This window comes from Schistocerca cancellata, chromosome 6 (assembly GCF_023864275.1).
Source record: "Schistocerca cancellata isolate TAMUIC-IGC-003103 chromosome 6, iqSchCanc2.1, whole genome shotgun sequence".
In the NCBI taxonomy this organism is placed as follows: Eukaryota; Metazoa; Arthropoda; class Insecta; order Orthoptera; family Acrididae; genus Schistocerca; species Schistocerca cancellata.
In genome coordinates this window covers 145,382,725-145,410,676 of record NC_064631.1, presented here as the reverse complement: position 1 = coordinate 145,410,676, position 27,952 = coordinate 145,382,725, and the positions used below count along the sequence as shown (strand labels likewise).

Below are 27,952 nucleotides of genomic sequence, written 5' to 3'. Positions count from 1 at the left end.
TTGACTTTTAAGCTGACATAACATCAGGGTTGTCACAGGGAAACCACCCAAACAACTATCGTTACCCTTGCTTCAAACACTAACGAACGTATATTACAACGCTTAAAGTCAAATGTGTGGTGGGGTGGAAGCTTTTCGCTCTCTGAATTCTCCTAGTTCAAACGAGAAAGGTTGATCACATCTATCCATATGAAGTTTGCACGGTCATTAATTACTATTAACCGTTTAACGCCGAGCGTCCCGAATTCGTGTCATACCATAGCGACGCTAATAAATGGAGCGCCATTGATGGTATTTGTAGATCAACACGAACCTAACACCGTCACTGACATGAGCTTCCCTCTCCTGAGCGTTTCGAATACTTCTACAGCGACTTGCTGTTCGCGTGTTTGTACACGGCACAAACACGAGTAATTATTGTCATTGTTTACATCATTACAGCTAGATAAAGAGGAAAGTTCATTTCTGAAAATTATTTGTATGTTCTATAGTATTTGTGACGTGATGCAAAACACATTTTGATTTATTAAACTAGTTGTAGGTGTAAGCTAATTCGAAAATACTGTTTGTGTAAAATATGTACCATCAGGCGTTTGTGAACCCTTGTGTGAGTGTGCAGGAGATGAAATCAGCTGAAGTCAAAGCAGATCTTTCCGTTGAAGTGTATCACCAGAATACTTCAGTGAGCGATTGTGTCCATTATTTACATATACATACTTAAATTCACTACAAGTTCCCGCCGGACGGGGTGGCCGAGCGGTTCTAGGCGGTACAGTCTGGATCCGCGGGACCGCTACGGTCGCAGGTTCGAATCCTGCCTCGGGCATGGATGTGTGTGATGTCCTTAGGTTAGTTAGGTTTAATTAGTGCTAAGTCCTAGGGGACTGATGACCTTAGAAGTTAAGTCCCATAGTGCTCAGAGCCATTTGAACTATTTGCACTACAAGTTCCCAGTAAATCATGTTGTATTGTACGGCATCAACACTGTTTTGACTGATTACATTTCACTTTTATTGAGTTATGCAAACTTCATGAATTGCCAATACCCTGAAGCTTTTCTTTTATTAGCAATGGATCCCTGGAGTTTTATGCTCCACGAAATACAATTTAAGATTTCAAAGCTCCTGTACCAACTGAGGAGAGGGACTACGACAATTTCAAAACTCTCAGTTACGAACAAAATACTTTACAAGAATTCAAATCCAAAATAGCAGAGATACTCTCCAATCATCCCTACGCAAGAAGCATCAGCGTTCAACAAAACCGGTTCCAGATAAGTTTGCCTGGTCTGATGTAATATGTCACTGGCCTCACGTTACAGACACAAGGCAAAAATGTAAAAGACCAACTTGTAAAAATAGACAGCATTTGTGTGTAGCAAGTGTAATGTTCATCTGTCTCTAAACAAGACAATACACTAGAATGAGATTTTCACTCTGCAGCGGAGTGTGCGCTGATATGAAAATTCCTGGCAGATTAAAACTGTGTGCCCGACCGAGACTCGAACTCGGGACCTTTGCCTTTCGCGGGCAAGTGCTCTACCAACTGAGCTACCGAAGCACGACTCACGCCCGGTACTCACAGCTTTACTTCTGCCAGTACCTCGTACGAAGTAAGTAGAAGCAGAAGTAAAGCTGTGAGTACCGGGCGTGAGTCGTGCTTCGGTAGCTCAGTTGGTAGAGCCCGCGAAAGGCAAAGGTCCCGAGTTCGAGTCTCGGTCGGGCACACAGTTTTAATCTGCCAGGAAGTTTCAAGACAATACACTGTTTCCGAGATTTTCACCAATTTTGTGAAATCGTACCGGGTGTTTCAAAAGGAATGGACTGATGACAAATCTCCATATCTACTGATAAAAACATACTACAAACACGGGAACAGTTGCAAAATACAAAATCTTGAAGTGTTAGCTATGCTATTACAAATGCTCTATGTGTCCTCCAGCAACAGCACGAACAATATTTAGACGATAGCTAAATTCTTCATAAACTGTACACAGTGTGTCTGCTTTTACAGAAGTTATGGCGGCTGTTATTCTCTTCACTTCTTCTACGTCTCGAGGTAAACGTCAGCTGAACACACTTTCCTTAATGTATCCCCACAAGAAAAAATTCTTGTGTCTGGCGGTTTTGATGGCCACGAAAGCGGGGCAGTATCTCGGGGTCCCAAGCGCTCTAACCATGTTGAACTATCTTCAAACGCTGTAAAATTGTTTTTTTCTACCCCTTCAGGAGGGCTCCAATGACTTCATTTTCCGACTGGATGGAGCTGCACAACACTGTCACAATAACGTACGTTACTTTCTCAATGACACTCTGCACCAAAGCTGGATAGGGGGCACGGGACTCCGAGACACTGCCCTGCATTCCTGGCGTCCAAGATCGCCAGACGTGACCCCACGCGAATTTTTTCTTGTGGTGATATGTGAAGGAAAGCGTGTTTATCTCCCCTTTACTTCGTGGCGTAGAAGAAGTGAAGGACAGACTAATAGCCGCCACAGTTTCAGTGATAGCAGGTACATTGTGTAAAGCTATGACGAATTTTAGCCATCGTCTAGACGTTGTTCGTGCAGCTGCTAGTGGACGCTCAGAACATTTCTAACAGCATAGCTATAACTTTAAGATTATGTGAGTATTTTGAAATTGATCCCGTTTTTAGTATGTTTTTATCAATAAATATGGAATTTTGAAATCAGGTCATTCTCTTTTAATTTTTTTGGAAATTTATGGTAATTTCCTATGGGACCAAACCGCTGCGATCATCGGTCCCAAGACTTACATATTACTTAATCTAACTTAAACCATTTTACGCTAAGGGAAACACACACACCCATGCCCGAGAGAGGACTCGAACCCCGACGGGGAGAGCCGCGCGAACCGTGGCAAGGCGCCCCACACCGCCCGGCTACTCGTGCCGCTCAGTCTCTTTGAAGCACCCTGTATTATACATAATCATTTAAAATGTATGCCTCCATGTACTATTCATTTTTGATCATGTAAATCCTATCAATGTACCGTCGAAATGTTAAATCAAAAATATTTTACTAAATGATCTACGTGTTAATTTCTTGAATGCCTGTTGTAGCAAGTTTACGACATACCAAGTTGTACCTAACAGATATAACTGACCTTATATACTCTATAACGCTTCATTAATGGTTACAAAGTATGATTTTTTTATTTTTTCATTCAAGGAGAAATTTATTTCGGTATTAAGTGGCTAATCTCTGTATAGTAAACAGAATCTGAACGTCACTTTGAATCGAGAAACGCTCTAGCCTTAGGTAAACTTACAGAGAACATCATCTTGAGCTTCCCTGAAGTGAAGGTGGGAGTGAGCTTGACCCTCAGCCTCTTCCACTCGTTTCCAGTCAAGGCGAAGAGGTGCCTGTTGATGGGGTCCCTCTTGTCCATGGTGACACCGCGGTCTTGGAACGCCTGGAAGTCCTTCACCAGCACGGTTCGCACCAGGTCTGGGTCCCTGACAATCAGCGATGGTCGCTGAAGAGCGTAGATGCCAACGACCTTTTTGCCTGAAAAGTACAATAGTCAGTAAACCGAGAAAATTAGTAATGTCACAGCAGGGAACAGGACTAACAGGAAAACAAATGACGGAGAGAAGAGGGAGTGATGGGCAGACAGAGCTGTGGTGGAAGCCTAGTAGAACGGGCGCTCTGCGGAAAGGAAGTGAGAGAGAAGCGAATTGTGACAGCGATGTGTGGGATGTCAGTGGAAAACAGGGGCCTGTACGTTGCCCTGACGTCCTGGAGTAAGAAGCAAAAGATTTTTGCTGGACCGGGAATCGAATCCAGATACTTGTCTTTCGTGAGTTGGGTGCTACGAAAGCTTCAACTTATCACTGGAATTTCTCTAACCTCAAGCTTAGGCGGGTCGATAAGGCATACTTGAGTAGCACCACTGGTACGAACCCTGTCCTTAACACTAATGATACAGGTTACAGTCTGTATCTTGTCTCAGATGTTCAGCACATCATATATTCGCTAATTCATCCTGGTTTGAGAGTTAGCTACAAACTGTATCAGTTACTACCTATATTACAAATATGGATGCAGTGAGCCTAAGTTGAATAGTACACCACAGAAGCGCTTTTAATTGTCCGTCGATGTTGCTGTACTACCACTACAGCTCAAAATAAAAAAATGGCTCTGAGCACTATGGGACTTAACATCTGAGGTCATCAGTCCCCTAGAACTTAGAACTACTTAAACCTAACTAACCTAAGGACATCACACACATCCACGCCCGAGGCAAGATTCGAACCTGCGACCGGAGTGGTCGCGCGGTTCCAGACTGTAGTCTCTAGAACCGCTCGGCCACACCGGCCGGCACCACTACAGCCTCTCTTGTTGTTGTGGTCTTCAGTCCTGAGACTGGTTTGATGCAGCTCTCCATGCTACTCTATCCTGTGCAAGCTTCTTCATCTCCCAGTACTTACTGCAACCTACATCCTTCTGAATCTGCTTAGTGTATTCATCTCTTGGTCTCCCTCTACGATTTTTACCCTCCACGCTGCCCTCCAATGCTAAATTTGTGGTCCCTTGATGCCTCAGAACATGTCCCACCAACCGGTCCCTTCTTCTTGTCAAGTTGTGCCACAAACTCCTCTTCTCCCCAATCCTATACAATACCTCCTCATTAGTTATGTGATCTACCCATCTAATCTTCAGCATTCTTCTGTAGCACCACATTTCGAAAGCTTCTATTCTCTTCTTGTCCAAACTGTTAATCGTCCATGTTTCCTTCCATACATGGCTACACTCCATAAAAATACTTTCAGAAACGACTTCCTTACACTTAAATCTATACTCGATGTTAACAAATTTCTCTTCTTCAGAAACGCTTTCCTTGCCATTGCCAGTCTACATTTTATATCCTCTCTACTTCTACCATCATCAGTTATTTTGCTCCCCAAATAGCAAAACTCCTTTACTACTTTAAGTGTCTCATTTCCTAATTTAATTCCCTCAGCATCACCGGACTTAAGCCTCTCTCATTGTTCGTGAAATTAAATTTTTATTTGTCACCGCCTACACACAACAGCCAGGTACACGAGCGTGATCCAAGACTGCTGCAGAAGCTTAACTTTTTTAACAGCCTCAGATGAATGAACTGCAACATGCCTCGTTAGAGACAAGTCAATCAGGGAGATTCCTCTCTGGTCATATGATAACGCTCGGTAGCATTAAAGTGGACCCACACTGAAAAATAACGGAAAAGGACTTCGCCACGAAACGGTGGTATGTTCAGAGGAGGCGGAACGTCAACATAGCGTCATATCGCTTAACCCAGTAATGAACGGTAAAAGTGAGCTTATGCGGAAACTGCCCATCTCCATAAAACGACGGAAACTTATATCTACAAACACAGAAATGGAGTACATAACGGCTTTTTATGGTACCTTACCCCAATCAGTAAAAACGGAACCCATACAGGATCACTTTGTTGTCCACCTCTGTCTATATATTTGTCTGTCCGACAGTTAAGACACCTTTTTCTCAGGAACAGGTAGAGATATCAAGTTAAAATTTATGTCACATGCTGAGGTCTATGGTCCCTTGGTGGTGTAAAATATTGAAGCTTCTAAGACAATAAAATCAAAAGATTCGGCTACTTACGTCACATATTTTGATACTCACAAACTCACTCATCAAAAGCTATAGGGTTCTTCCCGTTGACCTAGAATCACGAAATTTGCCAAGAAGCAAGGTTTCACAGTACAACCAAAGGGAAAAATCCGAAAGCTATCAGCTTGTTGTTATATCACAAGACTTTTTTTTCAGTTTTTGATATCAAGATTGTCTATCTGTCTGTTACGACCCAGTTTTCTCGGTAATGGGCAGACGTGTCAAGTTGAAATTTATGTCTCATACTATGTCTGTGGTCCCTTGACGGTATAATAAACGTTAGCTTCTAAGTCAATGAAATCAAAAGGTACGTACATTTACGTCACATATTTTGGTACTCGCAAACTCACTCATCAAAACCTATAGGGTACTTCCCGTTGACCTAGAATCATGAAATTTGGCAAGAAGCAAGGTTTCATGGTACAAGTAAAGGGTAACAAAATCTGAAAATTGTCCATTTATAATTATATCACAAGAAAAAAATATTTCCTTTGCCATTTGTTATCTGATGTCAAACTTGAAATTGAAACAATCAGTACTTTTGCATTCAGGCTGATTGGGCGCAATGGTGAAAGTCAAATGTTAGGTAAGGAACGACTTTTCTTGTTCATATGGCACTTTTCGGAATTTATCTATCATCAGACATCCATGGGGGAAAAATGGCCTAAAAGATACTAGACGTAAACTGCACACCTGTATAGTGCTGTTTTAAGTGGTGGGTGCAGCGACGAAGATTTTGTTACAGCTGCATGTACAGTGTCTTCAGTAATTAAGGAATATTCTCGGTACTATTGAAGTGAGGGTCAGAACAGGAATCCTTGAGGCGGCTAGCGCGTCCTTGCGCGCTGTCACGAATGGAGTCACTCGTAAACAGTGTCGCTCGTAAGTGACACGAAGCAGTAATTACGTCTCACATGTTACTAAAATTAACTTTATACTCTTCTTAACAATTTTCTCTCCGGAAGCTTTTACATGGTCAAACACAACGCAGATTCGTCAGGGACGGCGATTTTTGTTACCCATGTGAGAAGTTTCACACCTCTTACGGTATTTTTTTTTATATCCGAATAGTCCTACGTTTTCACGGTAGAATATGTTTTAGATGTATTTATAAACTTTGAGAACCTTCCTGCATTTTTTGAGTGTAAATATGTTAGTGTTTCTGACTTGTTCCTCAGACCGAAGTAAAAAACTAGATCTCTTTACGAGCTCTTGTAAAGTTAGTTTTTCGTTTTATCGTAAGGACTGCTAAGAATTTTCTTTTGGAAAATACTCCAACATAAAGATGTGTGACTTTTTTTGAAGTTTTTGCTAATATTTGAAATTGTCATTAACAGGAAATATTGTAAATGGTACAGATGACCTGCCTGTTTTCGCGACAACCGCTATAGCACTTTTTATCCTATAGTAGTGAATGATCGCTGTAACCCACCCTGGCTGAAAGCTTTGTGAAAAATGTTGCAGAACTCCGATTCTGGAGTGTTGGCCGTGGTAAGGCTAAGTGCAATTTGAGACGCGTATACCACGTGCCAAGTGAAGTGCTACGCGCGCTGACAGAAGCGAAGTGTGCACCCTGTAATCTTTCTCGAACTACTTTGCAGGAACTATCCGGTAAATATATTTGATTTTTATGTTACTTCTAGCTTTATATGTCAGCTTCACGGTGAAGTGCCCACCATCTCTCTAATTGTCATATTTACAGCAATATACGTCTTTGAGTAAGACATTGCTCATAATTAGAAAAGTCTGCAATGAAAATTAGGGATCGCTACGATTTTGCGTTTGGTGTATATTACTGCATACCAAAATTTAGCTAATGTATTGAATTTTTCTTTAGACTTGGGAGAAGGTCTCTATCTGTCTTTGATCTCTAGAAAATGGATTGTATGTAGCATATTCACTCCTGTTCGCACGCACGAGAATGAAATATTCGTAACGTCACTCATATCTCCTAAATCGGTCGAGATATCGGAATGAGATTTTGGCACATTATAGCACACTAGGAGGAGAGTATTTTGCCAAAGCATTAACACACGAAACTTTCTTATCTATGGTGATATAGTAGTATCTATACTTTTTATTTTATTTTCAAACCAGTAATTTTTCTGAGTCACCGACATCTAGTGAAAAGAGAATTTGCTAGCATGGATATAAACATGATATTTCTTCTCACTGGAAACCGACACAATGAGGTTTTCTCTAAGCTATTGACCTTTCTGGTCACCATTTGCTTGTTTAATGAGACACTGTTTGAGAATTCTGCCGCAAAAGCTGCAGCAAGATGATTTTGTGCAAATTATACTATGTTTTGACAAAAGAAGCACAATTAAACGTGTTAACAAGAGTAGTAGAGCCGTTACTCATAAATGACGATGCTTCTTCAAATTAGAAAAAGTAAACAATTCAGGCAAAGATAAATCGCCGATTCTGTTCCGGTTTTGGCGGAATCCTCGTAACCATCGTATTTTTAATAGGGAACGACTAGAATGGTAATTTGCCGTAGGCTTTTCTTCCTGTGCTTCATCTGAGCAATATGAAGGTACCAACGAGCTTACCATTCAGCCGGAGTGACGCGCAAATGTGAGACGCTGGTTACTCGCCTTGTCCTGTCAAACTGACAATGTGTGACTCACGAATGAAATAGTTACTATTGAGAAAAGCAAACCATTGATCCACCGCACAACACGACGCGACAGGAAAGCAGAAGCTAGTCAGGTGTGCCTCGTGAATGAAAGAGTTTACGTCATTCGAAAAAGATTGTCGTGCCTTTTTTAGAAATACATTTCAGCAAATTAAATATATCAGCAGACTCTTTCAGCATACTCATATTTTCGGAATAATATCGACCACATCCTTCATTTTTGTATCCAATGAAGTTTCTCGTCACTATACGCCAATAAAACATTGTCATTCATGGGTGTTTCTCGACTGTTTCTAGCTTACAGCGAAGATGTGATGTCCCCATGCACTCTCATTACATCTACATTCAAGTAATCACAATGAAACTTACATATTTCAGATACTGAACACAAAGGGGATACATCTGTGGAATTTCCCAGATTTAGAATTTTTGTTACAAATCGTACATTCACACCAGCATTATAGGCAGCACTTAGACAACCTTATTTCACTGCGTAAGATTAAAAATTTCCTGCCTTGTTTCTTGAATCAGATGATTTTATAATATTACTTCCGATTTCACTATTCTCACGATGAATCTTCTGTGCCTTATTGCGGTTTGAAGACATTGTGGAGCCACAAGGTATAATCCCAATGTCTAATGGTTCACCAGTCATTGAATTGTCCATTGTTCTCGAAAAAGGAAAAACAATAACGCAACAAAACAGCAAAACTATACGGATATAAATAATTGAAAAATATAATGTACTAATGAAAAAAAAACCAAAATGGGGAAAAACGAAACGCTACTCGGTGACAATAAGGTTCTGTAGTAAGGCAATATTTATCGGACGCCCGAGACTACCTTTGTCCATATGCGTGGTGCCGAAAGGAGCATATGCGAGGACTGCTTTCCCGGTCCCCATCTCGCCTCTCCCACAGTGGCGCGCGGCGCGAGTAGCTCTACCACAACAACAATGGCACGCCACTTGTCACAGATGTGTGTCGCATCACCATTACGACGCTCCCAGTTTGCGCAGACTCACTTGAATCTGCCTCCAGATTTCGCACGGAAGTAACATATATTCGAGAATGCCTATTACGAAACTATCATTTTCAAATGTAGTGCACTGAGGCACCAAAGAAACTGGTACAGGCATGCGTATTCAAATACAGAAATATTTAAACAGGCAGAATACGGCCCTGCGGTCGGTAACGCCAATGCAGTCTGGCGCAGTTGTTAGATCGGTTACTGCTGCTACAATGACTGGTAATCAAGGTTTAAGTGAGTTTGAACATGGTGTTATAGGACGTGCACGAGCGATGGGACACAGCATGATCAAGGTAGCGATGAAGTGGAGATTCGTACACCTTACCGTTGGTGGGGAGGCTTGCGTGCCTCAGTGATACAGATAGCCGTACCGTAGGTGCAACCACAACGGAGGGGTATCTGTTGAGAGGTCAGACAAATGTGTGGTTCCTGAAGAGGGGCAGCAGCCTTTTCAGTAGTTGCAGGGGCAACAGTCTGGATGATTGACTGATCTGGCCTTGTAACACTAACCAGAAAGGCTTTGCTGTGCTGGTACTGCGAACGGCTGAAAGCAAGGGGAAACTACAGCCATAATTTTTCCCAAGGGCATGCAGCTTTACTGTATGGTTAAATGATGATGGCGTCCTATTGGGTAAAATATTCCGGAGGTAAATTAGTCCCCCATTCGGATCTCCGGGCGGGGACTACTCAGGAGGACGTTGTTGTCAGGAGAAAGAAAACTGGCGTTCTACGGATCGGAGCGTGCAATGTCAGATCCCTTAATCGGGCAGGTAGGTTAGAAAATTTAAAAAGGGAGATGGATAGGTCAAAGTTAGATATAGCGGAAATTAGTGAAGTTCGGTGGCAGGAGGAACAAGACTGCTGGTCAGGTGAATACAGGGTTATAAATACAAAATCAAATAGGGGTAATGCAGGAGTAGGTTTAATAATGAATAGGAAAATAGAAATGCGAGTACGCTTCTACAAACAACATAGTGAACGCGTTATTGTAGCCAAGATAGATACGAAGCCCACGCCTACCACATGCCAACTAGCTGCGCAGATGACGAAGATGTTGATGAAATGTATGATGAGATAAAAGAAATTATTCAGATAGTGGAGGAGACGAAAATTTAATAGTCATAGGTGATTGGAACTCGAAAAGAAGGAAACGTAGTAGGTGAATATGGGATGGGAGGAAGGAATGAAAGAGGAAGCCGCCTGGTATGCACAGAGCATAACTTGGTTCAAGAATCATAAAAGGAGATTGTATACATGGAAGAAGCATGGAGACACTGGAAGGTCTCAGATAGATTATATAATGGTAAGACAGAGATTCAGGAACCAGGTTTTAAATTGTAAGACATTTCCAGGGGCATATGTGAACTCTGACCACAATCTATTGGTTATGAACTGTAGATTAAAACTGAAGAAACTGCAAAAAGGTGGAAATCTGAGGAGATGGGACCTGAATAAACTGAACCAGAGGTTTTAGAGAGCTTCAGGGAGAGCATTAGGGAACGATTGACAAGAATGCGGGAAAGAAATACAGTAGAAGAAGAATGGGTAGCTTTGAGAGATGAAGTAGTGAAGGTAGCAGAGGATCAAGTAGGTAAAAAGACGAGGGCTAATAGAAATCCTTGGGTAACAGAATAGATCTTGAATTTAATTGATGAAAGGAGAAAATATAAAAATGCAGTAAATGAAAAAAAAATTGGCTCTGAGCACTATGCGACTTAACGTCTGAGGTCATCAGTCGCCTAGAACTTAGAACTAATTAAACCTAACTAACCTAAGGACATCACACACATCCATGCCCGACGCAGGATTCGAACCTGCGACCGTAGCGGTCGCTCGGCTCCAGACTGTAGCGCGCAGAACCGCACGGCCACTCTGGCCGGCGCAGTAAATGAAGCAGGACACAAGGAATACAAACGTCTCAAAAATGAGATCGACAGGAAGTGCAAAATGGCTAAGCAGGGACGGCTAGAGGACACATGTAAGTATGTAGAGGCGTATATCACTAGGGGTAAGATAGATACTGTCTACAGTCCTTGGGAGAAAAGAGAACCACTTGCATGAATATCAAGAGCTCAGTTGAAACCCAGTTCTAAGCAAAGAAGGGAAAGCAGGAAGATGGAAGGAGTATATAGAGGGTGTATATAAGGGCGATGTTCTTGAGAACAATATTATATAAATGGAAGGGAATGTAGATGAAGATGAAATAGGAGATATGATACTGCCTGATAAGTTTGACAGAGCACTAAAAATCTAAGTCGAAACAAGGCCCCGGGAGTTGACAACTAGAGTAGAGAACTGCAGACAGCCTTGGGAGAGCCAGGTCTAAGAAGACTCTACGATCTGGTGAGCAAGGTGCAGGAGACAAACGAAATACCCTCAGACTTCAAGAAGAATATAATAATTTCAATCCCAAAGAAAGCAGGTGTTGACAGATGTGAAAATTACCGAACTATCCGTTTAATAAGCCACGGCTGCAAAATACTAACACGAATTCTTTACAGATGAATGGAAAAACTGGTAGAAGCCGACCTCGGGGAAGATCACTTTGGATTCCGTAGAAATGTTGGAACCCGTAGGCAATACTGACCCTACGACTTATCTTAGAAAATAGATTATGGAAAGGTAAACCTACGTTTCTAGCATTTGTAGACTTAGAGAAAGCTTTTGACAATGTTGAGTAGAATACTCTCTTTCAAATTCTGAAGGGGCAGGGGTAAAATACAGAGAGCGAAAGACTATTTACAATTTGTACAGAAACCAGATGGCAGTTATAAGAGTTGAGGGGCATGAAAGGGAAGCAGTGGTTGGGAAGGGAGTGAGACAGGGTTGTAGCCCATCCCCGATGTTATTCAATCTGTTTATTGAGCAAACAGTAAAGGAAACGAAAGAAAAATTCGGAGCAGGAATTGAAATCCATGGAGAAGAAATAAAAAATTTGAGGTTCGCCGATGACATTGTAATTCTGTTAGAGACAGCAAAGGACTTGGAAGAGCAGTTGAACGGAATGGACAGTGTCTTGAAAGGAGGATATAAAATGAACGTCAACAAAAGCAAAACGAGGTTAATGGAATGTAGTCGAATTAAGTCAGGTGATGCGGAGGGAATTAGATTAGGAAATGAGACACTTAAAGTAGTAAAGGAGTTTTTCTATTTGGGGAGCAAAATAACTGATGATGGTCGAAGTAGAGATGATATAAAATGTAGACTGGCAATGGCAAGGAAAGCGTTTCTGAAGATGAAAAATTTGTTAACATCCAGTATAGATTTAAATGTCAGGAAGTCGTTTCTGAAAGTATTTTTATGGCGTGTAGCCACGTATGGAAGTGAAACGTGGACGATAAATAGCTTAGACAAGAAGAGAATAGAAGCTTTCGAAATGTGGTGCTACAGAAGAATGCTGAAGATCAGATGGGTAGATCACATAACTAATGAGGAGGTATTGAATAGAATTGGATAGAAGAGAAATTTGTGGTGCAACTTGACTAGAAGAAGGGGTCGGTTGGTAGGGCCTATTCTGAGCCATCAAGGGATCACCAGTTTAGGTTTGGAGGGCAGCGTGGAGGATAAAAATCGTAGAGGGAGACCAAGAGACGAATACGCTAAACAGCTTCAGAAGAATGTAGGTTGCAGTAGGTACTGGGAGATGAAGAAGCTTGTACGGGATAGAGTAGCATGGAGGGCTGCATCAAACCAGTCTCTGGACTGAAGACCACAACAACAACAACCGCCAATATCAGAAATTCGCCAAAACATCCAATCTCCGACATCGCTGCGGCCGAAAAATATCTTGGAAGAACGGGGCCAACGACGACTGAAGAGAATCGTTCAACTTGATAGAAGTGCAACCCTACCGAAAATTGCTGCAGATTTCAATGCTGGGCTATCAACAAGTGTCAGCGCGCCAACCATTCAACGAAACATCGTCGATATGAGATTTAGGGGCCAAAGGCCTAATAGCGTACTCTTTATATCAGCATGAAACACAGCTTTACGCCTCGCCTGGGCCCGTCAACACCGACATTGGGCTGTTGATGACTGGAAACACTTTGCCTTGTCGGACGAGTCTCGTTTCAAATTGTATCGACGTGGACGTGTACGGGTATGGAGGCAACCCCATGAATCCATGGACTCTGCATGTCAGCAGGGTGCTGTCCAAGCTGGTGGAGGCTCTATAATGGTATGGGGTGTGTGCAGTTGATGTGATATTGGGCCCCTGATACGTCTAGATACGACCTTGACGGGTGACACGTACGTAAGTATCCTGTCTGGTCACCTGCGTCCAGTCACGTCCACTGTGTAGTCCGACGGACTTCGACAATTCCAGCAGGACAATGCGACACCGCACACGTCCAGAACTGCTACAGAGTGGCTCTAGGAACACTCTTCTAAGTTTAATCACTTCCGCTGGCCACCAAACTCCTCAGACATGAACATTATTGAGCATATCTAGGACGCCTTGCAATGTGCTGTTCAGAAGTGATCTCCACCCCCTCGTACTCTTACGGATTTATGAACAGCTCTGCACTATTCTTGGTGTCAGTTCTCTCCATCAGTACTTCAGACATTAGTCGAGTCCATGTCACGTCGTGTTGCGGCAGTTTTGCGCGCTCACGAGGACCCTGTACGATATTAGGCAAGTGTACCAGTTTCTTTGGCTCTTCATCGTACTTATCTGTAGCAAAGAACGTATATTAAACTAAATTTGTTACAATGAACGCAATGAGAAGAAGGAAAATGGCCTATGTTAAGAATACCCTTACGCTAGCAACAATCATGAATAGATGACAATCAACGCAAAGTGTTGCTATTCCTCGGAAGACAGTTTAGTGCAAAAATTATGCGACCAATCCATAAACGACTAGCACACAGTCACATAATATTCCGTAAAATGAATCATTCCACATCATTACGATAGATTGTAGAAAGCGACGTATGGGAATCAACTAATTCTTGTCCAGATAGCCACTCAAGAAGTTGGCGTGTTTTGTCGTTCTCTGTCTACCAGTCTTTCCCCATTCCGCTACATGTGGCCACGTTGAATGCCACCCTCAAGGTGTCTCGTGTGCTGTGCGGCGGACACGCCGAGCTGGCAGTATGGCTAGGCTGTCCTGCCGCTGACTCTCCGCTTCCCTCCCTCCCCCCCTCCCCCGCCACCTCCCAGCCCCGCTCCAGGCCCAACGAGTTGGATTTCCGCGAAGTTGACAGGACAGCGACGAGTTCTGCCTCTCTGTCAGCGGTACACCATACTAGTGAGCAGTACCCCCTCTGTGTATGAGGGGCGTTCAGCAACTAATGCAACAAATTCTTGTTTTGTGAAAGCAAGTAGGTTTTATCCTGGATTCCAATACACAATATTATTCCCCACTCTTTTCTCTACAGAGGCAACGGCCTTGTCGCAGTGGATACACCGGTTCCCGTCAGATCACCGAAATTAAGCGCTGTCGGGCGTGGCCGGCACTTGGCTGGGTGACCATCCGGGCCGCCATGCGCTGTTGCCATTTTTAGAGGTGCCAATTGAGGAGCTACTCGACCGAATAGTAGCGGCTCCGGTCTCAGAAAACCATCCTAACGACCAGGAGAGCGGTGTGCTGACCACACGCCCCTACTATCCGCATCGTCAGCTGAGGATGACACGGCGGTCGGATGGTCTCGATGGGCCACTTGTGACCTGACGACGGTATACTTTTTTTCTCTACAAAACCCAATTTTTCAACATAACCTCTCTTCAATGCGATTGCGTTACGCCACCTTACTGGGCCACCTTACTGGCCATATGCCCACATGGTACCACCCTACTGGTCGGCGTCGGAGCCAACGTCTTGGTGCATCAGTAACCTCCCCATCCTGCTCCACACGGAGTGCTTCCTTCATTGGGCCAAACAGATGGAAGTCGGAAGGTGTGAAATCCGGGCTAGAGGGTAGATGAGGAACAACAGTCCAGTGAAGTTTTGTGAGCTCTTTTCCAGTGTCCAGACTGGTGTGAGACCTTGCGCTGCCATGTACAGGGAGAAGTTCTTTTACATTTTTTGTGGCGACGAACACGCTGCACTTGCTTCTTAAATTTCCTGAGGGTAGCACAATAAACTTAAGAGTTGATCGTTGCGCCGGGAGGGAGGATATCAAGCAGAATAACCCGTAGAAAGCCCCAAAGACTATCCCCATGACTTCACCGGCTGAGGGCGCGGCTTTGAACTTTTTCTTTGGAGGTGAAGAGTGTGCCGTCCCATGGATTACCGTTTTGTTTCGAAGTGATGAACCCATTTTTCATCGGCCGTGACGATGTACGACGAAAATTTGTCATGATCGGCCTTGTAACACCCAAGCAGTTCGGCACAGATCGTCCTTCGTCGGTCTTGGTGAGGAACCCAGCGGACCTTTGAGTATCCCAACTGGTGAACAAGTGTGACAGCACTATCAACAGAGGCATTTATAGTCCGATCCAGGAGCGATGGTGGTTCGCGCATGTCCAAGCACGGACGAGGATTGCATTGTTAACTATACCAAGCGACAGCTGCGCTAAGCGCGTGCGCGTGCTTTCCGCTGGAAGGAAGTGTATATCCTGCAAATTATGTCTCTCCCTCGCTTATGCGGAATGTATCACTTACCACTGCCACCAGCAATAACAAGTCGCAACAAATGGTATAAAAATTCACTAAACAACTCGATACGAACACGTTTAATGCTCGCATTAGCTACGGCATTCAGAACAGACCGCTCAGAGCACTACTGGACGCTCATTGGCTGTCGGAGAGTGAGTGACGTAGGTCTGCAGAACAAGCCTAAACTCGACCGCCATCGTTCGTGACTCCAACTATAGCAGAGCAGCGAGGTGTTTGATTGTGATCGTCGGTCACCTCGAATTAGAGTGTCCGCACGTTCCAGCATTGCAGGGTGTTACAGCTGACTGCGGTCGGCCACCACGCGAGAGGTCGGACAGGTTTCTACATCTACATCTACATTTATACTCCGCAAGCCACCCAACGGTGTGTGGCGGAGGGCACTTTACGTGCCACTATCATTACCTCCCTTTCCTGTTCCAGTCGCGTATGGTTCGCGGGAAGAACGACTGTCTGAAGGCCTCCGTGCGCGCTCTAATCTCTCTAATTTTACATTCGTGATCTCCTCGGGAGGTATAAGTAGGGGGAAGCAATATATTCGATACCTCATCCAGAAACGCACCCTCTCGAAACCTGGCGAGCAAGCTACACCGCGATGCAGAGCGCCTCTCTTGCAGGGTCTGCCACTTGAGTTTGTTAAACATCTCCGTAACGCTATCACGGTTACCAAATAACCCTGTGACGAAACGCGCCGCTCTTCTTTGAATCTTCTCTATCTCCTCCGTCAACCCGATCTGGTACGGATCCCACACTGATGAGCAATACTCAAGTATAGGTCGAACGAGTGTTTTGTAAGCCACCTCCTTTGTTGATGGACTACATTTTCTAAGGACTCTCCCAATGAATCTCAACCTGGTACCCGCCTTACCAACAATTAATTTTATATGATCATTCCACTTCAAATCGTTCCGCACGCATACTCCCAGATATTTTACAGAGGTAACTGCTACCAGTGTTTGTTCCGCTATCATATAATCATACAATAAAGGATCCTTCTTTCTATGTATTCGCAATACATTACATTTGTCTATGTTAAGGGTCAGTTGCCACTCCCTGCACCAAGTGCCTATCCGCTGCAGATCTTCCAGCATTTCGCTACAATTTTCTAATGCTGCAACTTCTCTGTATAGTACAGCATCATCCGCGAAAAGCCGCATGGAACTTCCGACACTTGCGCAGCCTTGTTGTGACGATGACAGACGCCTCGCTCAACGACTCACCCTGCTTTTGTTCATCTTAGATATTCTGCAACGGCCTACGAATATATGTGACACTCTGGTTTTCCGCGAAAAGAAATTCAGTGACTGTCTCTACTTGGAACGCCCCTCCGTTACAGCCGGTCGATGTGGCCGAGCGGTTCTAGGCGCTTCAGTCTGGAATCGCGCGACCGCTACGGTTGCAGGTTCGAATCCTGCCTCGGGCATTGATTTGTGTAATGTTCTTAGGTTAGTTAGGTTTCAAGTAGTTCTAAGTTCTAGGGGACTGATGACCTCAGATGTTAAGTCCCATAGTGCTCAGAGCCATTTGAACCCTCCGTTACATACCATTTCGAATGCTACATATAGCGCCGCCAACTATCGCAACTTAGTGAAACTTTACGGGCTGAAGTAAGAAGAATCCACAATGTCCCACAATAAATTCCACATTTTTTTCAACCGAAATTGGCTGAGAAAATAAACGTTTTGCATTAGTTATTGAACGCTCCTTATAAATTATTGTAAAACGAATTTTAAGCAATTGAGAGCAAGTTTCATGACAGTGTCAAGTGCTTTTTTGAAAAAAAACTACGTTTACTATTTCGGGTTGCAAAAATTTTGGCTGCGTAAATAGTTCTATTTCAAAGGACGATGTTAAAAGTTGGAAGTTCATCGGTAGAACTTAAAAAGAGCACGAAATTTAAAAAACTCATATTCAGGCCCAAAAATCGTAGCTAACAATGAACCGAAGATTGAAGGCTTGTAAAACTGCAGACATAGCCGTTGTGGATTTTAAAATTGTACGGGCATAGCCGTTCAAAGAATTATTAACACAGAAACAAATTATGGGAACGAGAAGCTTCTAAGAATCGTAGCAATTCGTAAATTTCTTGGTAAAACTGGTCTGGCTTTTCAAGGTATAAGAGATAGGTTGTTCAAATCTAATACCCGTAATTTCTTAAAAATAATTGCTATCTGAATTTGATCCCATTATGGAAGAGGACGTCTGTAGAGATTTAAAAACAAGGAGAGACTAAACCTCACTACCTCGCAAAAAATATACAAAACAAGGTTATATGAGGAGTGTTCAAATGAAAAGGTACGAAATGCCATAACAACCAAAGAGATTGAAATTTGCATGTGCCGCTTTGGGATAACGTACGCGCGATTTTATCACACTAAAAGTTTTGTTCCCTTTATGATGTATCTGAATGGATAAACGTGTGAAGTTATAGCGCTATTCTTGTACTGTTTCATGTGATATGATGTTATTCTGGGAACTTGTGTTTCATTAATGTTTTGTAGACATTCATCTCAGGTTGGGATTGTGCAACTTCTGTTTGAACTATTCGTTGGTGGGTCGCAGCAGCCGATGTCGTGACGTCAGAGCAAGTCCAGAGAGACTGCAGCACCAAGAAATACGTGAGATGGAAAATTCATTGAACCCTAATGAACGATGCTGTAGAAGAGAACATCGAGCTTTAATGTATATTTTGAAGTATATTTGGGCCACACATAGTGTACTCAACACCACTGACAATAACTGCTGCGAAAGAAAAATAGAAAAAAAGCTGGTGTGGACCAATGAGAGAATAGCAGCGCTTGGAAAGAGTTTCAGATTGAAAATATTCAATTTATCATAAATTATTAAATAGAATTTTATGGAATTTATTTTTTCCCCAGTCTTGTGATAGATGCTCATTTCTTGGGCAGCATTGATACTTGCCTTAGGCAGCATATGGCCCACGGGCCGCGGGTTGGACACCCCTGGTCTAATGAGTGCAGAATATGGACTGAGAGTAAAGTGACGCAAAATTAAAGTAACGAGGAATAGTGGGACTGAGCTTACCGATCAACTTACTAAAGTTGGGGGCCACGGACTGGTCGAAGTGAGGGACGGAGTTCCGTTACGTTTGAAGCAAAATAACACATAATGGATATAGGAAGGAGCACGTAAAAACTGACTAGCACAGGAATAGATGGAATTCCTGTACAAAAGAAGGTTACTTGTATCAAACATCGTCCTTAATTTGAGGAAGAAATTTTTGATAGTGTATGTTTGGATTACAGAATTAAATGGACGTGAAGGAAACCGAAAAATAAAAGAATCAAAGAGTGTGAAATGGAGTGCAGCAGAAAAATGTTGAAAATTAGGTGGATTGATAGGACACGAAATGAGGAGATTCTCTTCAGAAAGGCCGAGGAGAGGAATATGTGGAACAAAAAGGGACGGGATGGCACGACGTATGTCCGTCGTACTTGCGTGAGCTGTCGAGGGTAAAAACTGTATGGGAATACAGGATTTGGACTATATCCATCAAATAATTGAGTACGTTAAGTGCAAGTGCTATTATGAGATAAAGAGGGCGGCGCAGGGAGAAATTCGTGGCGTACAGCATCAAACGACTCAGAAGCGTGATGAAAAAATAAATAAATAAATAAATAAATAAGTGACCTAGCTGCTCACACTTCTCGACCATTCTGAAAAGTCTTCCCACCCTGAGCCCACTCAATACATTTCATTGCTCATCAGACACTGATTTCCTAAAAAAGCAGATAGTCTGCGGGTGTAATTATGACAACAGTTAATATATCTTTTATGTTTTTTTATGAAGCTCACTTTATAACAGCAGAAAGTCATTTTGTCCTTGGTGAAGACATGGTGCCTGACGGACTTGATACACTGCTTACCTACCATTTTACGTACTCTAACAAAGTTGCATACAGTAACAAAGCTGCAACTACTAATAATAGTATTAGCATTTGAATATAAGCAGTGAGAAGATAGCAGATGATGCCAGGCCTGGAAGATTTAGAGTTTAAAATTCTGAGGAGAGGAGAGGATGAATAGCGAAGTGCAGGTGCAGAAAGATTACCTTTGTGTTTCCTGTAAACTTTGGCGATGGTCAAGCCCATCGAGAGCTTGCCAAAGAAGCTGTCACGCAGACTTCCGAAAGGGAAGGTCGGCTCGTCGTAAGGTACGCCCCTGCTCTTCCAGAAGCGGTAGTGGACGAAGACGAACTTGAGGTAGATGTAGATTATCGGCAGTGAGAGCACCACCAGCAGCTCCGTGAGCCATGAGTCGAAGTAGATGCCCATCGTGATCTCTCTGGAAGAACGAAGGGATGTTGTTTCAGTGACACAGTTGCTGCTTATCGAATGCAATTCCGTACATATGTCACGTTACTACGAAACTTCTTTGCAACTTCATCATATTATTTCAATGTTTTTACAGAACGTTATGGTATCTGCGCATTTCTGCAAATTGTGTTATCTACTATTTCGTCTGCTAAACTACACTATTTTCATTGTCGAGCGTTATGCGATATCTCGACAAAAAAAGCTATTTATACTTGCGCTATCTTATTAAGCACTGTTCAAGCATACTGTAGACGTCTTCCCCTTCATGGATTAACTAAGTTGCAGAAGAGCAGGACGGAAATCTGCCGAACGCAACTACTGTTATCTCTATTACTGTCAGCTGGAAGGAGCGGCATCGTGGGACGATTGCAACTGAACACAGACGGTATGAATTCTCGGCTAAATCAGCATCCCGATGATTAAACAGAGGAAGCAGTTACGAGGACAGAAGTTTAAGTATATATGTAGTGTCTGTTCTTTCGGAAGTGTCGGAAAGAACGGGCAACATTTTCATCCTGCAGCAACTGTGAATCAAGACAAAAAGGAATTAATGACATTACCTGCCAATGGGCATTGATTTAAATCAATGAGGAAAGCTGAAAACTTGTGCCGGACTGGGATGTGAAACCGGGCCTTTTGCTTCCCAATTGATTTAAATCAGTGCCGACTGGCAGCTAAAATTAAGAACGTTACGTGTCGTCAAAATAGCAAATAGTTTCTTTCCCAAAATGCAACGTTTAAAAATCACCACACTCTGCTTTTAGCCCAGTACACTTGGTCCACAAGATCCAATTCCTCTTTTCCCACAGCGGCATAGTTCCTTTGAAACGACACACCCGATTACCTTCCTCAATCTTTCCTAATCAGAGCTTGTTCTCCGTCCCTAATGACCTAGTTGTTGACGGGACGTTAAATACTAATCTTTTTCCCGTGCATTAGATATCGAAGAAAGGGCAAACTCCAACTCTTCTCTAACTCATTTCAGACCCTGTGAGTCAGGCAACATACAAGCGTAGATTGACACGTTTGTAATACATACAAAACAAAATTTATTTTCCAGTGTAATCAGCAGTCAGTGATCTCATTAAGCTTGTTTCAGCTAAATTTGAATCTTTATATTTTCTCAGAAAAAAATTGTATAGAATTATAATACTGTCAAGGTTATAGGGGCCTCTCAGTACATAATTTTGTGAGAGGGATACTCATATGTTCATACGTTACAGTCGAGACGTGGAGTATCACACATTTCGTACTTGGCTGTGGTTCTGCCAATCCAAGTAAGCTTTAAAATAATATATATTGTAATAAAATTGTAATTTTTCTACATTATGTTCAAAAACTCATAAATCGAATGAACTAGTTGGTTTTGTAACTTTCAATATTTTCAAATTTTTACATCTTATACTGAAGTTCTGAGGACATCATTTTGTAGATGAAAATTGTATCTATTATTTTTGACTTCCTGCCAACTTCAGCAAATGCAGCTTTTGTGAAGTAGTCAGTATGCTCAGGGCGTGAGAAAGTTCTCGGACTGAGCTCATGGTGAGCGAATGTAATCAGATGCTTAATTTTCCGAAATGAAACGGAATCACTAACGAAAAATGTTTTCGGAGAAATATATTTTTTGAAATACCAATGGCCAGGGAATAAGTATTAAAAATGGCTGTCAAGGATCTGGCGAATTATCATAGAACTTAAACAATGATGGTCGCACTGGATAATTACAAAATATAAGTAAATTTTCTGTTTATTCCCATTTTACTTAGGTAATTTCTTTTGCATAACATTGTGTTGATACATATCCATTATTCTCTTGGATACAGCAAAACATCTAACCACTGAATAGTTAATGGCACTATTGGGAAGCTACACAATTCTGATAATTCTACTCGTAAATAATATTCGTTTATAGCATGAATAGCCTATTCACGTGACGATAGTACATTCACTCCGAGTCAGGAAACCTATAAGACACTTGGAACAAAATCTGGTGCAACAGAGTGGACGGTAGAACTATTTAGAAGCATAGGTCGTGCACTTTTGTCATCGTAATGTGTAGGGTATGAACACTTTTTCTACCGACAAAAGGATCCTCGCACTAGGCGGTGCGTTTTCACCTTAGCACAAAACTTTAACGTTAATTGTAATTGGGGGGCAGGGGGGGTCTACTTTTCGCTACTATCACCTCATGTTGTCAGGAGCCTTGTGCTTCAACGTTTCCAGTCGCAGTGACACTAGGTGCTAACTGCTTCATAGTACGTACAATTTCAATTTGAGTATTATGCTCACATTCATATAAGATGGGAGTGATCTCAAGAACCTCAGTGGTTTTCTATGACGATACCATTAACTGTGTGAACAATTTCCACAGAGGAATTCTCGATCGCGCCGATAGTAGTGGTTATAGGCTACGATTAAAGTCTTAACAATAAACGGCCTTGGGTGCTGTTGCGGAATCCCCGTCCCCTCGCCCCTTTTTCCAACTCAGATTGTATGATGTTACCATCCATGCCTTTAAATAATAATGTTTTATAAGTGCATTGTATTACTTTGTGTCTATTTCTATGAAGCGTGTGACAGCTGTCAACAAAGAACTACCCGGTCTATTTATTTTAACGTATAAACAAATCGAAGAAACACACGTACCAACAGTAACAGTGTAACTGTTTCGTTGATTTACCACAAGTGTCAATTACATTGAAGCGCCAAAGAAACTGGTATAGGCATGCGTATTCAAATACAAAGGTTTCTTATCAGGCAGAATACGGCGCTGCGGTAAGACAAGTGTCTGGTGCAGTTGTTAGATCGGTTACTGCTGGTACAATTGCAGGTTATCAAGATTTAAGTGAGTTTGAACGTGGTGTTACAGTCGGCGCATGAGCGATGGGACGCAGCATCTCCGAGGAAGCGATGAAGTGGGGATTTTCCCGTACGCCCATTTCACGAATGTACCTTGAATGTCTGGAGTCCGCTAAATATCACATCGAGCTGATGGACGTGTCGGGTATGGAGACAACCTCGTGCATCCATGGACCCTGCATGTCAGCAGGGGACTGTTTAAGCTGAAAGAGACTGTAATGGTGTGGGTCGTGAGCAGTGTGAGTGATATGGGACTCCTGATACGTCTAGATACGACTCTGACAGTTGACACGTAAGTAAACATCCCGTCTGATCACCTGCATCCATTCCATTGTGCATTGGGCAAATCAGCGGGACAATGTGACACACCACACGTCCAGAATTGCTACAGAGTAGCACCAGGAACACCCTTCTGAGATTAAACATTTCCACTGGCCACCAAACTCCCGAGACATGAACGTTATTGATCTGGGATGTCTTGCAACGTGCTGTTCAGAAGAGATCTCCACCCCCTCGTACTCCTACGGATTTATGGACAGTCGTGCTGGTTTCATGGTGTCAATTCCCTCCAGCACTGCTTCAGACGTTAGTCGAGACCATGCCACGTCGTATTGCAGCATTTCATTACGCTCGCGGGGGCCCAACACGATATAGGCAGATGTATCAGTTTCTTTGACTCTTCAGTGTAATTTACTGTTGCATTCTTTTAGTGGCCTGAGACCAAGTTCGAGACACCTAATATAACAATGTTAGACCTCTTTAATTAACGACGGCATCGTCATTATGATCATCAGTAATTTGATGTAGACTACAGGAAACTGGACTTCTATAGAATTCTCGATGCACTATTGTCTTCAACTATACGTATCCACTTTGTACATACGTGTTTTCTTGTGTCGCCCACCCAACTGCCATTGAGATGCCGTCTCATTTTCTCATCTCTTGTAACCCATCATAAGATTGCCCAGCTCTACTTATCATTCTTTCGCCTGGCTACAAGTCCACGACACTTTTGTTTTATATTCAACATGTTTGTAATTACGGCTTCATCTACAGTCCGTTCCCTTACGAACGGTATATGTTTTCTGTCTATCCTAGCATTTACCAACAGTTTAAAATTCCCGCAGCTGAAACCGTGACGTCTAGTTACAGTTCATGTACTCCTAGAGGTATCTACATCTACATCCATCTACTGCAAACCATAGCGAAGTGCATGGCAGAGTGTACTTCCCAGTGTATCGGCGATTAGACCTCTCCCCGTTCCATTCATATTGGAACACGCAGAGAATAATTGTTCCAGTGGCTTTCTGACCCTTGTAATTAGCTCATAATACGGTGCACAGTGGAAGGTACCTCGTACGACAACTAGTCATCCCCTTTCCTATTTCACTCGCAAATAGTGCGAGGGAAAAACGACTATCTGGACTCCTCCTACGAGCCCTAATGTCTCTCATCTTTTCTTCGTGGTCCTTACGTGAAATTTACGTTGGTGTCAGTAGAATCGTCCTGCAGTCAACCGCAAATGACGTTTCTCTAAATTTTCTCAATACTGTTTCGCGACAAGAACGTCGCTATCCCTCCAGGGATTCCCATTTGATTTCCCGAACCATCTCCGTAATACGTCTGTGTTGTTCGAACCTATCGTTAAAAAATCTAGCACCTTCGATGTGTTCCTTTCTTCGACCAGGTGGGGATCGCAAACTCTCGAGCAGTTCTCAAGAATAGGTCACATTAGTGTTCAATACGCGAGCTCCTTTATAGATGAGCTACACTTCCCTAGATTTTTCCAAATAAATCGAGGTCGACCATTTGCCCTCCCTACTACCGATCTCACGTGCTCCTCCCACTTGACACCCCTTTTCAACGTTAGGCCTTGATATTTGAGCGACGTGACTGTGTTAAGCAGCACACCACAAAGACTGAATGCGAACATTACAGCTTTGTGTGATGTGTGTGATGTCCTTACGTTAGTTAGGTTTAAGTACTTCTAAGCTCTAGGGGGCTGATGACCTCAGTTAAGTCCCATAGAGCAGAGAGCCATTTGAACCATTACAGCTTTGTTTTTCCTAGTCATCTGCATCGAATTACGTTTTTCTGCATCTACTCGTAGAGCAAGCTGCCATTCCTCACTTCGAATAGTAGTCCCGTCTAAGTCGTCCTGTATCTCCTACAGCCCCTCCACGACAACTCTCTCCCGTACACTACAACGTCGTTATCAAACAGTCGCAGTCAGATCGTTTATGTACATAGAGAACATTTGCGCTCAAATCACACTTCCCTAGGGCACTCTTGACGGCACCTTTTTCTGATGAATATTTGCCATCGACGATTACGTGTTAGGTTCTGTTACTTAAGAAGTCTTCAACCCCTCACGTGTCTGGGAACCTGTTCCTTATGCTCGGACCTTCGTTAACGGTCTGCAGCCGGGCACTGTGTCGAACGCTTTCCGGTAATCTAGGAATATTGAATCTGCCTGTTGCTCTTCATCCATGGTTCGCAAGATGTCATGCAAGAAAACAACAAACGGAGTTTCGTACTAACGAGGCATTCTCAGTCGTTGCACCACTCTGCAATCTTATCAAGATCCGACTGAATACTTGTGCACCTTTTTTCAGGCAGTAGTTCATTACAGATAACTGTACCATCTGCAAAATGTCTGAGGTTATTATTAACATTGTCCGCGAGGTCATTAACATACACTAGTGGCCATTAAACTTGCTACGCCACGAAGATGACCTGCTACAGATGCGAAATTTAACCGAAAGGTGATATGCAAATGATTAGCTTTTCAGAGTATTCACACAAGGTTGGTGCTGGTGGTGACACCTACAACGTGCTGACACGAGAAAAGTTTCCAACCGATTTCTCATACACAAACAGCAGTTGACCGGCGTTGCCTGGTGAAACGTTGTTGTGATGCTTCGTGTAAGGAGGAGAAATGCGTGCCATCACTTTTCCGACTTTGATAAAGGTCGGATTGTAGACTATCGCGATTGCGGTTTATCGTATCGCGACATTGCTGCTCGGTTTGGTCGAGATCCTGACTATTAGCAGAATATGGAATCGGTGAGTTCAGGAGGGGAATACGGAACGCCGTGCTGGATCCCAACGGCCTCGTAATCACTAGCAGTCGAGATGACAGGCATCTTATCCGCATGGTTGCAACGGATCGTGCAGCCACGTCTCGATCCCTGAGTCAACAGATGGGGACGTTTGCAAGACAACAACCATCTTTACGAACAGTTCGACGACGCTTGCAGCAGCATAGACTATCAGCTGGGAGACCATGGCTGCGGTTACCCTTGACGCTGCATCACAGACAGGAGCGCCTGCGATGGTGTACTCAACTACGAACCTGGGTGCACGAATGGCAGAACGTCACTTTTTCGGATGAATCCAGGTACTGTTCACAGCATCATGATGGTCGCGTACGTGTTTGGCGACATCGCGGTGAACGCACATTGGAAGCGTCCAATGACCCGTTTATCATCTGCATTTCTTCTTGGTGAAGCAATTTTAATGGCCAAGTAGTGTATAACACGAATGGCAAAAATGTCAACACACTTACCAGGGTCATATTAATTATATACACTTGTCGATGACTTTCCCGTCGAAGAATAACACGCTGCGTCCTCTTCACCAAGAAATCCTCATTCCAGTCACAAATTTTGCGTCATGTCCCATATGATCTCTTTCGATGAAAATTAAGTGCTCGTATTGCGTTACTGGCCGGGAGGTGGGGTTGTTCGGTCGCCGGCTGCAAGTCTTTCTATTTAACACCCCTTCGGCGACTTTCACGTTAATGAAAGTGAGGTGAAATGATTAGAACAACACAAGACACTCAGTCCCCAAGCGATGAAAATTTCCGACCCGGCCGGGAATCGAACACAGGTGCCCGCTACCTTGAGACAGCTAAACTAACCACTTTTTTTTCTTCATTTTGTTCGTCATCGTTCTCGTTATTTGGTCTGGGCGGATAATAAACTTAGATGATTGCTTTGCGCCATAGCTTTCAGGAGTATTAAGTTTTTTAATACTGGGAAGTAGAGCAGTTGAAAACCATGTCTACGTATACATTTGCGTAGACTGAGTAAATTTCTCCGCACTGCAAAGCAGAGTAGCTGATGCGCGTCACTACATATGCTGCTACCGTAACCTTTCCAATAAGCTATTGGTTAGTACTCACCTGTGTGGCGACTAAAGTCTGTTGGTACTCCCAGCGTGCCTGCTCCCTGCATATAAACTGTGTATCTCGGTACCAGCAATGGCGTAATATCCAGTTATCAGTCGTTATCTTTAAGCGCTGACATCTGCTGAGGTCGTTCCGATAACAAACATCCTGTCACAAGATCTCGAGGTGTTCAGCGGAAGTTGGGAAATTGCATTTGGAACACGTGATGAAACGGTAATCCAAAGGAAAATTGTCACGTTACTTCTTGCGTTCCGTGTTTTATTAAGCGTGTTCCGTACGAATTCCAACATTGATCGTTTCCACTGCCCCACCATAACAGTATTCACCTTCTTGGATCGGTCTCTTTGAAGCCACGGCGTTTTTCTTCCTATATATATTTCATTACGTTTCGTGTAATTTGTATCCCATTTCAAACACAGAAATGACTAAGCAGATAAATATTCCGAAGCAGCTGGTGTGTGACTGAAATTTACAGCATTAAATTTACTTCATTCTAGCCTCGAAGTGAGTGTGCTAATCGAGTCTTGTTCACAATTTCGCGAAATAACACCCATTTAAACATATTCACAACGAAGTAAAAAGTGCAAATATGTCCCTCTGGAGTCATTGTGAAACTAACTTCAAGGAAGAGTGGTC

General features: G+C 43.0%; 1 protein-coding gene and 1 pseudogene across 1 annotated transcript in view; one reads left to right on the top strand and one right to left on the bottom strand.

The window, feature by feature from the left end:
- Window positions 1-27,357, bottom strand: part of LOC126191115 (cytochrome P450 6k1-like) — a 58,606-nt gene extending 31,249 nt beyond the window's left edge. The window contains exons 1-3 of the mRNA XM_049931856.1: window positions 27,311-27,357; window positions 20,001-20,233; window positions 3,291-3,529 (exon numbers count right to left, since the gene is read on the bottom strand). Coding sequence (XP_049787813.1) covers window positions 3,291-3,529; window positions 20,001-20,223 — 462 coding nt within the window. The 5' untranslated portion in view covers window positions 20,224-20,233; window positions 27,311-27,357. The remainder of the gene's footprint in view (window positions 1-3,290; window positions 3,530-20,000; window positions 20,234-27,310) is intronic.
- On the top strand, window positions 14,692-14,809 carry LOC126089771 (5S ribosomal RNA; annotated as a pseudogene).
- Window positions 27,358-27,952: the final 595 nt, after the last annotated feature.